The sequence below is a fragment of the Cydia splendana genome, chromosome 8 (genome assembly GCF_910591565.1).
Source record: "Cydia splendana chromosome 8, ilCydSple1.2, whole genome shotgun sequence".
Taxonomy (NCBI): Eukaryota; Metazoa; Arthropoda; class Insecta; order Lepidoptera; family Tortricidae; genus Cydia; species Cydia splendana.
Window position 1 is genome coordinate 6,737,754 of NC_085967.1, and position 14,816 is coordinate 6,752,569.

Genomic DNA, 14,816 nt, shown 5'->3' on the forward strand with positions numbered 1-14,816 from the left:
AAATATTCAGCTTTTATATATATATACTTGTTTGATATTTTTGGCATGGACCTAAGAAATAGCTACGTGGTCATATTGAAAGGCTGAGGACATTCCATCTTTATGATTAGGTATCATTGAAATCATATAAGTATACGAGTAGGTACATGTAGGTATACCTACTAATTATACGTAACAGCTCTTGTTATTAAATAACTTATCATAGAAGTCTGATATTCGCCATTCAACACCGCGTCCATCGTCATTTGTTATTATAGGTGGCGCTGTTTATCGATGATTTTAGCTTTAATGCCGGATGATAGTCATCTCAAAAATCAAAAAACTAATTGTACAAATCTAAAACCGTAAACTTAGAGTGGCTTGACTGCTAAAGTTGTCAAATACCCATCTTCAAGCTACGAGAGCTTTGCTAATTTAATCGTTATAAAAATTGGCGACAACCACGTGAAAATATATCTGATTAACCAGTTCAATAACGAATAGTTTCCATAAAAGCTCACTGTTAAATGAAACACCTACAATAATACGCCAGTTTTACTTGCATCGACTTTTATTTACTTACTCAATCGGGCGGGCTGGATTTATGTTCATTGAATATTAAAACGTGGAAAGGTGTGAAACAATACTTTTGGTTTCGACAGCTGTTCAATTTATCGTTATTAGCTTCTGCTATTTAAATTTCACGAATAACATTTTATACGTTAAGGCGTTATTTATTTATTTCATTTGAGTAGGTACTTTTGCATAGTATACTCAAATATAATTAATATAATTATGTAGGTGTACCTGTACCTATTTATATTAGTTCAAGACAACCCTGTGTTTTAAATTTGACAGTTAAGGTGGTTCGATTTTCATACAAAATTCAATCGCATTGCATTAAGTCACTACACACTATTAGTACATAAATATTTCCGCATTTATCTACTTTCGAATATTCGTTTGCGCGAAATTAATAGGAAAACAATGTTTCATACAGAAATCATGCAATAATCATAGTTAAATTTTCATCAATTTTACGTATGTGTGTGTCACAAATGTCGTGTACAGATACATTTGCGACGTTGCCATACTATTTCCGACGTTGCCGGGCTGACCACGGCGCGAATTTGGAGTGCCGTCATGTTTAGTGCAATTTTGTTGACAGGTACTTAATTGACTGAAGCGAGAATAAGTACCCGAAATTCGTCAGCTTAGCTAAGAACTATCATGGCGTGTTTTGCAAACAGTCGCTTTTTTGCTTTCAATCGGAAAGTTCCCGGTTCGATCCCCAGCATTGTATGCTGGGATATAACTTTTTGTAATTTTTTTACACCTAAATTTCGTATTGTTTTTTTTTATATGTTTATTTAATTTTTCTTATTTTCTAAAAGCGAATGACTACGCGTATTCGTTTATTTTTTACAAAGATAATTAGAAATTGTACTCTACCTAATCTCTTTGATTTTTACAATCAGGACATCCTCACTGCAATAAAAAAGAAATGTATAATATTTCCTGTGGTTGAAAATAATGGAATTTTTGTCCATGAATGAAGAACACAATTACAGTTACTACCAGGTAAGTAAATTATAACTCGATTATAACATTATTAGAATCCATATTGTTGCATCATCTTTCTTCCTATTACATCAGAGATTTTTTCCTATCATGATTCATGATATTATATTTCTTTCAGGTACAGGGACTACTACGGATAACAAATATGAAAAAAATGTACTTGTACTTGAATTCAAAATAAAAAAAATACTTAAATAAATGTTTTCATTTTATTTTAGGTAAAACCGGCCAAGTGCGAGTCGGACTCGCAAACGAAGGGTTCCGTACCATTATCTATAAAAAAGGGTCACCCATCCAAGTACTGACCCCGCCCGACGTTGCTTAACTTCGGTCAAAAATCACGTTTGTTGTATGGGAGCCCCACTTAAATCTTTATTTTATTCTGTTTTTAGTATTTGTTGTTATAGCGGCAACAGAAATACATCATCTGTGAAAATTTCAACTGTCTAGCTATCACGGTTCGTGAGATACAGCCTGGTGACATACAGACGGACGGACGGACGGACAGCGGAGTCTTAGTAATAGGGTCCCGTTTTACCCTTTGGGTACGGAACCCTAAAAGCTGTGAAAATCAGGTATTGAATATTTTTTTTGAAAACGTTGATAAAGTAATTTATTGATAGAGTCTGTGCGGAAAGAGAAGAGTCTTGAAATGTAGGGGAGCCCATACATTCTACGACTCTTCTCTTTCCGCACATACCCTAATACCAACTAATACTGAATATCTGGGGGAGCGGTGGTGGCCTAGCGGAAAGCGCGTGCGACTTGTAATCCGGAGGTCGCGGGTTCTAACCCCAGCTCGTACCAATGATATTTGGTACGAAATATCATTTGATACCTGTTTACCGAAACCTATTTATATACCGATACCTATTTTTCGGTGAAAGAAAACAATGTGAGGAAACTGGACTAATCCCAATAAGTTAACTCTCTGGGTTGGAAGGTCAGGGCAGTCGCTTTCGTAAAAACTAGTGCCCATGCCAATTCTGGGATTAGATGCCAAGCGGACCCCACGCGAGGAAGAAGAGATTGAATATCTGGGAGACCGACCAAAGCTTAGAAAACATATAAAAACTAAAAAATGCGCGTTTTCTCACAGATCAGACCTAGCTAAGAGATCCAACCCCTTATAGCAAATTTCATTGAAATCGTTAGAGCCGTTTCTGATATCATCCAAATATATAAATAAATATATATATATATAATAATTGCTCGTTTAAAGGTAAGATAACACAAAAAGACTAAAATAAACAAAAAGAAATTACCTACTCGCACCAGTCTTGAACCCCAATCCTCTTGCACGTATTTCCACGAACATACCGTTACGCTATTGCAACATACTTACGTTGTGTGAAATTGTCTACTACAAGGATCACGGAAACACTGTTTGCATGTGTGAGTAATAGTAGGAAAAAGCGTGACAGCAACACTCCGTCGAATTAAAAAGGTGGTTTTTGCACAATGAAGTATTCAATGTTTATTTTAATAGTTCAATATTTATTTAAAGAGTGCGCGAAACATACTTTTAAGTATACAAATACCATGACCATTTCACAAAAAAATAAAACCTGAAATTTTGCAAAAGTGGTGCCATCTAGCGAGAGTTACGTTTTGAGTAACCTAGGCGAACCACCTTAATGGTAGATGACGCCGTACGGCATCGTACAGAATTACAGAAGCGCTTGAGACGATGCGAGAACTCGCATGCGAGTTTCATACCATTGCGGGTTTTGATTGGTCGGTTGAATTGGACATAATCCACAGTCGACGTAAAATATTAATACAAAATCGCATGCGAGTTCGCGCGCCGTCTTATATCAGCCCACCTGTATTGTTCTCCATCGTATTTTCTCGGAAACGGTCGTATTTGTCATGCTACTTCAGTGAACCTCAGTAATTTTATGTAGGTAGTCCCTGATTGAAATAGCAAGACACGGTCGTACGTTACCGTGAAAATACTATAGCTGCGTATCCACTAGAGGCAAACTCAGGTCGAGCAGCCTCAACTTGAAGCAAACAGCCTCAGTTTGAGGCTGCTCGCTCTTAGGCAAAGGCTCGAGGCACGTTGTGATCAGCTCGAGGCGAATCGCCTCAGCTTGATCCGCAACGTGTGCATTTAAAGCCAAAACGCGTCGATCGTCTCCATCAAATGCACGGCTCGGACTGAGGCTCCTTTGAGCATGGTAAAAAAACCGACAAAATATGGCTCGGCTCGCGGCCACGAATTTGCTTCGTGTCGCGGCGAGCCTCAGGTTGAGCAAGCGTCTCCACTTGCGCGGCCTCGGGGCGAGGCAGCCGCTCGACCCGAGGCTGCCTCTAATGGATACGCGGCTATTGAAGAATATGCACTAAATGTACTATGTAGCTAGTACCTAATAGGCGATTATGACTTTCTTGCTAAATGCTTGCTAGTTTGGGAAATTTTAACTGTCTCCGACCGAAACGTTTATCAGATTTGCACCTTACAACGCCGTGAAAATTAGCCTTTTTATCGCCCACAAGAATTTTCAAATTATCTAATTTATATCCCGACCACTTGTTACGAGTGTGCGTAAAACGTAGCCCCCCAATAAACCGTTAAGCTTAATCTCAGTTTATGGCTTTAGTCGTAAATTGAACATTACAACGGTTTTACGGTATCCTTGAGAGCCGCCTTTAATCCTTTAAAAACTGGGTCATTGGTCAAGGATTACATTTAAAGGATCCCTGAGTGTAAATAATTTAAGTGTCACCGTTCGCCCTTAAAGGTACATATTAGTTGCAAAAAAAAAAACATCTTTATTGACTCACCTTTATAGTCTAAAGTTGCTTGACAACTTAGGTACCTACATAAATTCTCAAGTCCTCTAAATTTTGCTAATATATTGATAGGGGTTCATGTTCATTTAAACTTACCATTCAAGCACCCTCAACTACGAATTGAAGTGGATTTTGAGACCACTTTATGTTCGACTGTTATTACAGACATACATTTGAACGTGTATGTACCTATTTCACCGCTGACACTGTGACCTATTAAAGGCCGATACTTATCGGTGCGTCGCACAATGACTTTGGTGCGGTGCGATAGTGTGTTACGGCCTTAAGAGTCCCTCCCCATATAACCATTCCAGTCGCAGAATCACAAAGTGGTAACTAAATGTCAGATGTGTCGTAACAGAGTCCACACAATGTGTCTAGAATTGTTTCGAAACAAAGTGTCGTCGCCGTGTCTACACTTTTCCGTAACAAGGTGTCAACACATTTGTGTGCACTTTGCGTGCGGTTTGCGACTAAATCTGACAGCAAATTTGTGACAGCAAATGTCAATATAAAATACCTCTTGAAAACCAAGGTTTGTCAAACTACTATTAGTGTCTCGTGTGCTCGTAATTCTAGTAAGTCATCATGGGCAATGCAAATGATAATAATCGACCGAAACCATATAAACACCCAACACCCGTCAACCTTTTACAGAAAAGTTTTTAAAGAAATTCAATAAGCTACTTAGGTCAGGCAACGAATGCTCCAAAAGTTGTAGAGGGAAATGCTCGGAACACAATTTTTGACTCCGTAACTCTGTTTGACAAGTTAGGAGGTGAACATATCAAAAGTCCCCGGCCGTAGCCCTTGAGCGGGGGGGAGAGAGGGGCTTTGAAGGTCCCATTTTCCCGTTTTTCGATTATATCTCGGAAACTATGCATCTCAGCGACATGGCCACTTATACAAAATGAAAGTTAATTTAATTTGTTACAAGTTTATTCAGTCAATTTTTTCGATATGTTGAATAGTTTTTGAGATATCCGCTCTTGAAAGTTTATTTAGGGCTCTCAATTTTATCTTGATATATCTATATCAGTGAAGGTGCTAGGCCGTGTTTGGTATCGTTTTCGTATAAATCTGGGGTGCTGAATCCATTTAAGATATCACATTGACACCATTCCACAAAATAAAAATAAATCTTTTTAGGGTTCCGTACCTCAAAAGGAAAAAACGGAACCCTTATAGGATCACTCGTGCGTCTGTATGTATGTCCGTCTGAATACACAAAATAGTTCTTTACCTATAGATGACAGGAAAACCTATTAGAAATGTGCAGTCAAGCGCGAGTCGGACTTAATGTACGGAACCCTTAATACGCGAGTCCGACTCGCACTTGGCCGGTTTTTTTGAAACTCTTCTTGACGCTTAACCGCTGAACCGATTTCGTTGAAATTTGGTATAGAAATAGTTTGTGTCCCGGAACAGGACATAGGATAGATCTTATAACCAAAATCATCTTTTGAAGGTGTGAAAAGTGGCGTGGAAATTTGTACGGGAAATCAATAACCGCTGAACCGATTTATATGAAATTTGGGATGGTCTACATCTTTGATTTAGTTAAAAATGATGAAAAAACATGACTTCAAACCTAAACTTAAACAGTATTAACTTCAAGAAGTCAATTCTGAATTCCCCCCTACACCTCATTTCACACCTTTAAAGGATGATTTTTGAGATAACTTATTATATCCTGTCTCGGGACTCAAAATATATGTGTACCAAATTTAAATTAAAACTGTTCAGCAGTTTAAGCATGAAGAGGAGTTTAAAAGAAAGTATTTTAATAAGTTTATATGTTTTTACTTCGGAATGGTGTCAATGTGATACCTTAACTAAATTTGGTACTGCGAATTTATACGAAAACGATACCAAACATGGCCTCGTAGCTTTACTGTTGTAGAAGTCAAAATAAAATTGAGAGCCCTAAATTCTTATTACTTGGCCAAACTTGTGTAGAAGGAAAAGGTAAAATAAAAGTCTTCGGCAGGAATATAAAACACAAATATATTTTTTTTTTGCGTTACTATTTCATTCATCAAATATAAACATACCTTGATTATACTATTCTAGTGAGATCCTCATAGATAAACAAAAACATTTACTTAAAAAATTACAAGGTCGAAATGTCACGGAACTTGTGAGAGTAATATGTGAAAAATATAAACTTTTATGACAAAAAAAATCTGGACACAATTTAAGAATCACCCAATTGCGTCGAGGAATCATCTGTATTTTTGCTTGTTTCATTACCTCCTCGCTTCTTTTTTGTCCTTTGTATTCTGTAGCAATTTGTTAGATCTGAAAATAAAGATAACTTGCGTCGTCACGGATGTCGATTTATAGGTTTTAGGGAGTGCAGAATTCGAAAACGATGATCATTTTATAATCCAAGATGGCGGCTACGTATTTTGTCATAAAAGTGGAATCCAAAATAGTCATCATTTTCGAAATCTGCGCCCCCTAAAACCTATAAAACGACATCCATGACGACTTTTATGACATAGTGCATGGCCGCCATCTTGGAATCCAAAATAGTCATCATTTTCGAAATCTGCGCCCCCTAAAACCTATAAAACGATATCCATGACGACTTTTATGACATAGTGCATTGCCGCCATTTTTAAATTGAAAATGTTATCATTTTCGAAATCTGCGCCCCCCAAAACCTATAAAACGACACCCATGACGACTTTTATGACATAGTGCATGGCCGCCATTTTGGATTCCAAAATGGTCATCATTTTCGAAAGCGGGGCCCCCTAAAACCTATAAAACGACATACATGACGACTTTTATGACATAGTGCATGGCTGCCATCTTGGAATCCAAAATGGTCATCATTTTCGAAATCTGCGCCCCCTAAAACCTATAAAACGACACCCATGACGACTTTTATGACATAGTGCATGGCCGCCATTTTGGAATCCAAAATGGTTATCATTTTCTAAATCTGCGCCCCCCAAAACCTATAAAACGACACCCATGACGACTTTTATGACATAGTGCATGGCCGCCATTTTGGATTTCAAAATGGTCATCATTTTCTAAATCAGGGCCCCCTAAAACCTATAAAATGACATCCATGACGACTTTTATGACATAGTGCATGGCCGCCATCTTGGAATCCAAAATGGTTATCATTTTCGAAATCTGCGCCCCCTAAAACCTATAAAACAACACCCATGACGACTTTTATGGCATAGTGCATGGCCGCCATTTTGGATTCCAAAATGGTCATCATTTTCAAAATTGAGGCCCCCTAAAACGTATAAAACGACATCCATGACGACTTTTATGACACAGTGCATGGCCGCCATTTCGGATTCCTAAATGGTCATTATTTTCGAAATCGGCACTCCCTAAAACCTATATATCGACACCCATCTCGACTTTTATGACAAAGTGTTTTGCTACCATCTGCATGCAAGACATTTCTATTATTTTTACGTACAAAAATGCCCCCCTGTCAACTTTCAATCGAGATTTAATCGATAATTTATTCGATTAATATTCAGATTAATTCAATTTCAATCTATGTTAGGTCGACTAAACTAATCGCGATTAAAATTTGAGAATTAACTTTTTTTATTCCATTAATTAGTCGAATAAACAGTTAATCGATTAATGCCCATCTCTGACCACGGCATTTTTACACTTTGAGAATATCTGAAAACAAATCAACACAAGGAGCCATTTTGCAAATCCAGTAACATAATACCAGTAACTTTGTTATTACTTTTGACAGCGCGTGTCATGTGTCAACACAGAGTCGACACAAAGTCGAAACATTGCAACTACTTTGTGACTGCAATATTTCTCAGCCTTAAACCATATTTATACATCATAATTAACAAGTTTCGTAGTATGTAAAGCGTTATTTCTGTTATTTAAGTATAGTATACGCATCGAAGTACTAAAAATGCTTCAAATAATATAGTTATGAACACAGGCACTGAGAAGTAAACAATTTCATTTCCGGCTAAACTAAAACAATGTGGTGGCGCGTTGATTATATTACACTTAGTTTATCAAATCACTCGAGCAGTTTAATTCCCCATAATAATTTAAGTCATATTGTAATATAAATGCAAACAATATATAATTACGTCTTGTAATCCGTTTTAGAGATGGCGTATTAATGTCACTTATTTTTATTTAAGTATTTTTCCATCTGACAGTTTCCATTTGACAGGAACAAAATGAACGAATGAACGAATGATTTTGGCATAAAGTAGTCGCAAACCCGAAACAATGTGTGCACACGGCGACCACACTTTATGTCACTTTGTGTCATGTGTCGACCCTTCCCCATTTCTGGTAACTGTGTCGACACGGCGACGACTCTGCGACTGGAATTGTGACCGAAACAGACGGTGTCGACACAAGATGTGTCAACACCGCGTCGTAACGGCGACTGGAAATGGTTGTATGGGTCTATAAGTAGGTACATAATTTCGTCGGTATACTTCTAAAACATGATAACCATGGTCTAATAAAACATGGTCTTCTATTCCCAGAGTGACACGGGCCTACGTCACAATAACATTGCCACTTTATTTCAACATAACATGTTACATGGGTACATTATACCTATGGTTAATAAGTTAAAATATTTCTTTATAATTTTATAATTTTCATTTATATGTATTTTATCTTAAATTTTACAATAACACGTCATTTTTAATTATTCGTTAGCAATATCTTCCGATTCACGACAGAAATTTCAGACGTTCGGGTAATTCTGTTTACACTACTGACAACACAGGATAGCTCTGTCACATTTGACAATCCGGATCTAGATAACTTCATGCCCTGACCGTCATCCTTGTCGAACGCGTGTTAATTGTTATTTCCTTCTCGCTCAGTGTCAGCAGTCGCAGTGTTTTCCAAACTTTTCACGTCGTAAGCTTGGTAATTAATGTGTAACTGTGAATCAGTTTTTTAAACGTTTGTCTTGTATAGATAAATAAAGTTTAATTTAATACATTAGATTTGTTTTATTTTACTATGTTTCTACATGAATAACTTAAAATTAATGCCGTTAAAATAATTTTCACCGTTGGTTAAAATTCTCCCACATTTTAAAGTTTGAGAACCTGTAAGCAGCATGATGACGTAGGCCCGTGTCAGTTAGGTCATACGCGAATCTCGGAATAGAGTACCAGGCGGAGTATATTATTATACCATGATGATAACTACCTGAAACATAGTTTCGAGAAAACGCGAGTTGGAAGTTTGATCCTCAAATAAGGGAATTTAGAAACGCGTTTTGACAAATTTACTTTCACACTTAAAATTTTTGGATATTATACTGTCTATAAATTGATAAAAGTGATATTTTTAAACCGAATAATATAAAATATTGGCCGCCAAAAACATGGGATGTGTTAGTTATCATGTTTTGCCTGTATAAAAAATGGACTGATTTTTGTGTATTTGTTTATAATCATATAAAAAATAATTATATAGAATTAAAAATAATGACAGTGATAAAAAATACTCGTTCACACGGCATTATAAGCAAATTCTAAAAACTAACGTAGCAATAAAAAGTTATAAATTACATGCAACGTGTTATTATTATTTACAGGTAAACAGTTATAAGTGATTCTAATATTACAATTTTTGACTTTTCCCTTTTTTATTGAAGAAACATGTGACAAATACACTCCTTATTAACTAAATTACTTCAAAAAATTATGATACTGATTTTATTAGCGTTTAGCGAGCATACTTCAATCAGTTTTAAGTTAATTTAATATTATCTAGTTGTATAATAAATCGCGTATTGAAAGAAATGTCTACAGATAAATAGTAATGAATAATGATATAATATTTTACCAGTTGCTATAACTAGGTTCTAAATTATAGTCACATTCAGGCAAAAAATGTTAACGTTACTTTATATATTTTGCGTGACCAGTTTTATGAGATATGTTGTTTTAAATACCCTTATTATTTTTTACCTGTACATTATATTTCATTTCCTGTCTGTTAGTACTTTTTTACACTCTGTAACTTTGTAAATAATAAACATAAATAAAAAAATTGTCAGATACATATTTAAAACAATAAAATGTGAACAAAACTGTATAAATAACTCATTTTTAACCATTTTGTCAGTTATCATGTTTTGGAACTATACCGACGAATTTTGTACATACTTACTACAATTTTGCTTAGATAAGTTCTAAGCGTAGGTAATCTATTTTATTTTCAGGGCCCCTCCAATTATAAAACGACCATTGTAATTCAATGCCATGATAGTGATATATCTGAATATAATAGATAATTTATGAATAGCCTGTCCTTTGGGCTTTAATTCGATGACTGGGTAATGAGTTTTGGTTTCTGGATAAATAAGTCAGTCGTAATCAGTAATTAAAAATAATGGAGGAAAGAGGACGACGTCACGTGACCGCTTCTCTATACAAACTTGTAGTCCTCTGGAAATAATCATGGAAATCCTTTTTATAACCTTTTGTACATTAACCATTGACTTTTTTCGATTATACATATTATTAAAACAACTAGGAGCAACAAAATTTCATAAAAATAATAGGGACTACGTTTGTATGCAGAAGAGTTCGTCCACTGTCGTATTAATGATAAATTAGATAACACCCAAAACAATACAAATAATATGTTTAAAGGCGGAGATAATTACTTACTTACCTATTTCCTTTTATACTTACGCTATTTTTCTTACTTCCAGGCAATCCGTTCATTCAAAGTGCACAAGTTGCGTCTCCAGTTCATCCCAAAGAAACTGCAACGCATGCACTTCGGACAGGTGTGCGCTGTCAAGTGCCACGACGAAAAGCCGTTTGTCTTCGCTAGTGCGGCGTGGGACAAGACAGTCAGGGTGATTAGTAATACTGCTTATTCTTACTGACAACCGAGGCACCTTACTTAACGCGCTGGCCACGACATTGCGCGACTGGCTTCGGCTAAGGCGACAACCATAGGTGAGAGCGAGACACAGCGATCGGACCTTTCGTTCCCACCTAGATGTAGATAGATGTAGATGTAGGTAGTGTAGGGACGCCCGGCCGGAAACAGGCGGGCTTTCGATCACGTGTCGCGTTCATTCAGCCTAGTTCCCTGAAGTTGGAGCTGCAGGTTAAGGTCCTGGCGGCATTCCCACACTTTTCTCCTCAAATTTTCTTGTTTTCCTGCAGAACAGAATGACATCTTTAAGTTCTACGTCCTTTAGTTCGTTTTCTTTCAGTGTGTCTCTACACTCTCTACCGAATGTATTATATCGCGGTGCCGCATACATAATACATTCTGCTAGTAAGTGAAAGCTAGTCTCCTCCTTACCACAATGTGTTCCCACCTATGGTCGTCGCCTTAGCCGAAGCCAGTCGCGCAATGTCGTGGCCAGCACGTAAGGGCCACGAACGAGCGTGATCGAGGCTTACGCCGACAACCATATCATTATCATTCTCCTAGCGCTTGTCTCGTGCTGTGACGGGACCCGCTTTCCTGCTTTTCTCCTTCCACTTTGCTTTATCGCGGAAATCGTCTTCAGCTAACACACAGGCATTTCACTTTTATCGGCACTTTACTGACCATGACCGCCATATTGGTAAAACAAATGTATTAAAAAAAAAATACTAAGATAAGAGCTAATGCATAGTATAGTTTAGTGGCTGAAATTAAAACCAACGGCCGAGTGCCCCGACACACGTCCAATGAGTTTATTCATAGATATTATTCCATAATGCTCAGTATTATGGAATAATATCTATGAAAAAACTCTCAGTATATAACGAGTTGCCTACCCACTTAGCACTTGTCTATCCAATGATTTTATTTTCAAAGTATTTTCCATTATCTAGAACAACTTCGCACTAAAATTGTACAAAGAACAAAAACAATTTACGGCCATTATAAAAACTACGTTAAACGAAATCCCCTTTATTAATTTACCCGCAAAGTTTACAAAGCCTTTTATAAATTAAAAGTGTGCTTAAATACCAGGAATGTTATTTTGTTGCGGAGATATTAAACTGTGCCGCTTAACCTTTTGCAAATTAAAACAGCCGAAAAAAAGGAAATGAAAATGTTGTACATTTCGGAACGAGCCTTCGTAGCAGCGGTTGTTTTAGCACGAAACAAAACATACAGGTGTATTCAGATGGGAAAAATTAAACCACACTGGCTTTTTCTTAAAAATGAAAAATATACCAGATACCTGTATAGGTATAAACTTTAGTAGGAGACCCAATCAGGTATGTTCTGATTAAAAATTGATACCAATTTATGATTCAATATCAGTCAATTTCAGAGAGTCCTCCTTGCTATCATCATGTATTAGTGCGAGAGGGACAGCATTGTTATAATTATAAAATCACAATAGGTACTCGTTATTATCACACAATGAAGATTTTAAATTCGCTGTTACGATTTCGCTGCGACCCGTGCGTGCGGCTGCATTTTCTCGCTATGACCTTTACCAATGTTGCATTTTCTAGGCTACTATAGGTGTGAAGGGCGGCATATAAAACAAGCACACATATGCACTCACACACACGTACATAAATACTTTCAGATCCTTTAAAATGCGGCAAGGACTGCATCGGACTAAAGTCTCATTCTGCCACTAGGTATATATTTTTCATCACACTCGCTCAATAAATGTGGAATTGCACGCAGGTTTAGCGGGAGTTATAGAAAAAGCGTTCTCCCTAGGGAGTTATGAAGTTTCTAGTGCCATAATTAACAGTTTTTTGTCTTTATACTTAAATTTTGTATCGCAAGTGTGATGAAAAACATTGTGTGTAACTCGGGGCGTAATAATATTGCAAACTCGAGTCTATAAATCGCTCCGGCAAGCCGTCGCGATTTAACTTACAGGCCTATTCGGATTTCGAGATAATCACAAGATCTTGAGACGATTTAGAGATCAACTAGATCTACATTAGATATCGACTAGATGTGACTTGGATATCTAAGTCATAGCTTGTCGAAATCGTTCAAGAGTACCTCCAGAATCGCGGAAACGTCAAATTTGACATATCTATCTTACAAATATCTTTAAATTATCCGTATCGTAACTTGTTGAAGTCTAGTAGAAATCTAATTCATTTTCCGAATCGAGCCGTTACTTTCGTTTGCAATATTCAACTTACGCCCCATGTTGCACAATGTACTATATGTGTTTCCTGTTTTGTCCTCATCTATCAAGTACATTCCGTATCAAATGCTTCACAGAAAAATGCTATTGCGTTTAATTTTTGCTGCCAGGCTATATTAAAAAAATATCCGATGTGCACACAGCCTAAATATACCTACATATACACGTGACATTCGTGACGCGAGGCAAACGAGGAAATAGCAAAGGTGAAATATCTATGTCGACTTCTGCGCACTCACCTTTTAACTTCAATATTGGATTTATGCTAATACCTCACTCAATTTTACGCTCGGAAAAATCATTTGTGCCATTGTTCTCATAACGATGTTGTATATTAATAGAATTTCTCGCTCGTGTATTAAAGCAGTTTCACAGATTGCTAATAAATAGTCTTATATTTTCTGGGCGTAATAGTGCTCTGAGTAAGGCGGAGCGGCTTATAAAATCAATCACCATTTTAGCCCAAAGATGTCCACTTTGGACGTAGATCTCCGCAAGGATCACCACAGGGATCTATCGTGAGCTACCCCCATCCAACGATTCCTTACGATATTGGCCAGACTGGACGACACAGTGTACTAACAACAGTCTACGTCCTCTGATCTACAACCTTTTTAAGCCGAAAGACAACGTGCTATGGAACGTCAGAGAAGAATATTGTTCACGACGTAGTAAAATATCGGCTCTGTCAAAGTGAACCTTCTATATTATGACTATCTATTCTATGCGAGGACATTTAGCATGCTGCATATTACCCCTAAGCTGCCTTCATCCCACTGCAATATCACCTGTGAGTCGGTGACAAACGGTACAAAAGCAACCACTAAACTTGTAAACGCGCTTTGAATAAAACATGGCGGACCTAGGGCTGGGGAGGCATTGACCTATGGTTGTTTTGTGGTGACATAGGGCTGTATTAAAGATTTTTCTGATCTTTGACTATTATTTATCTGCCTTTCTAACGCTCGAATATGCAAGAACGACAGAAAGGCAGATTGTATTATTCACTCTCTGGTTTAATAAGCCGATGCCGCTTAATAACGATAAATACGCTCATATGTATGGCAAAAAACGTAGATAATAATATCGGTAAACCAGTTTGTGGTTGAATCGTAAACTGAGTATGTACAATTTTTTTTTTGAAGAGCCTGTATGCCTGCAATTAATCGGGATTCGGGAAAATTGGAAGTCTAGGGAGGAGGCCTTTGCCCAGCATTGGGACACTATATGGCCTAATGTTAGAAGAAAAGTAACAAGGAATTTACTTTGTAGCAAAATATTTTACAGTAGGTATAGAAACATATTTCAGAAA

General features: G+C 37.0%; 1 protein-coding gene across 1 annotated transcript in view; it reads left to right on the top strand.

Moving 5' to 3' along the window:
• The window catches only part of LOC134792766 (uncharacterized), a 46,826-nt gene that overhangs the window by 15,968 nt on the left and 16,042 nt on the right, over nt 1-14,816 (top strand). Inside the window, exon 5 of the mRNA XM_063764090.1 lies at nt 11,078-11,227. Coding sequence (XP_063620160.1) covers nt 11,078-11,227 — 150 coding nt within the window. The remainder of the gene's footprint in view (nt 1-11,077; nt 11,228-14,816) is intronic.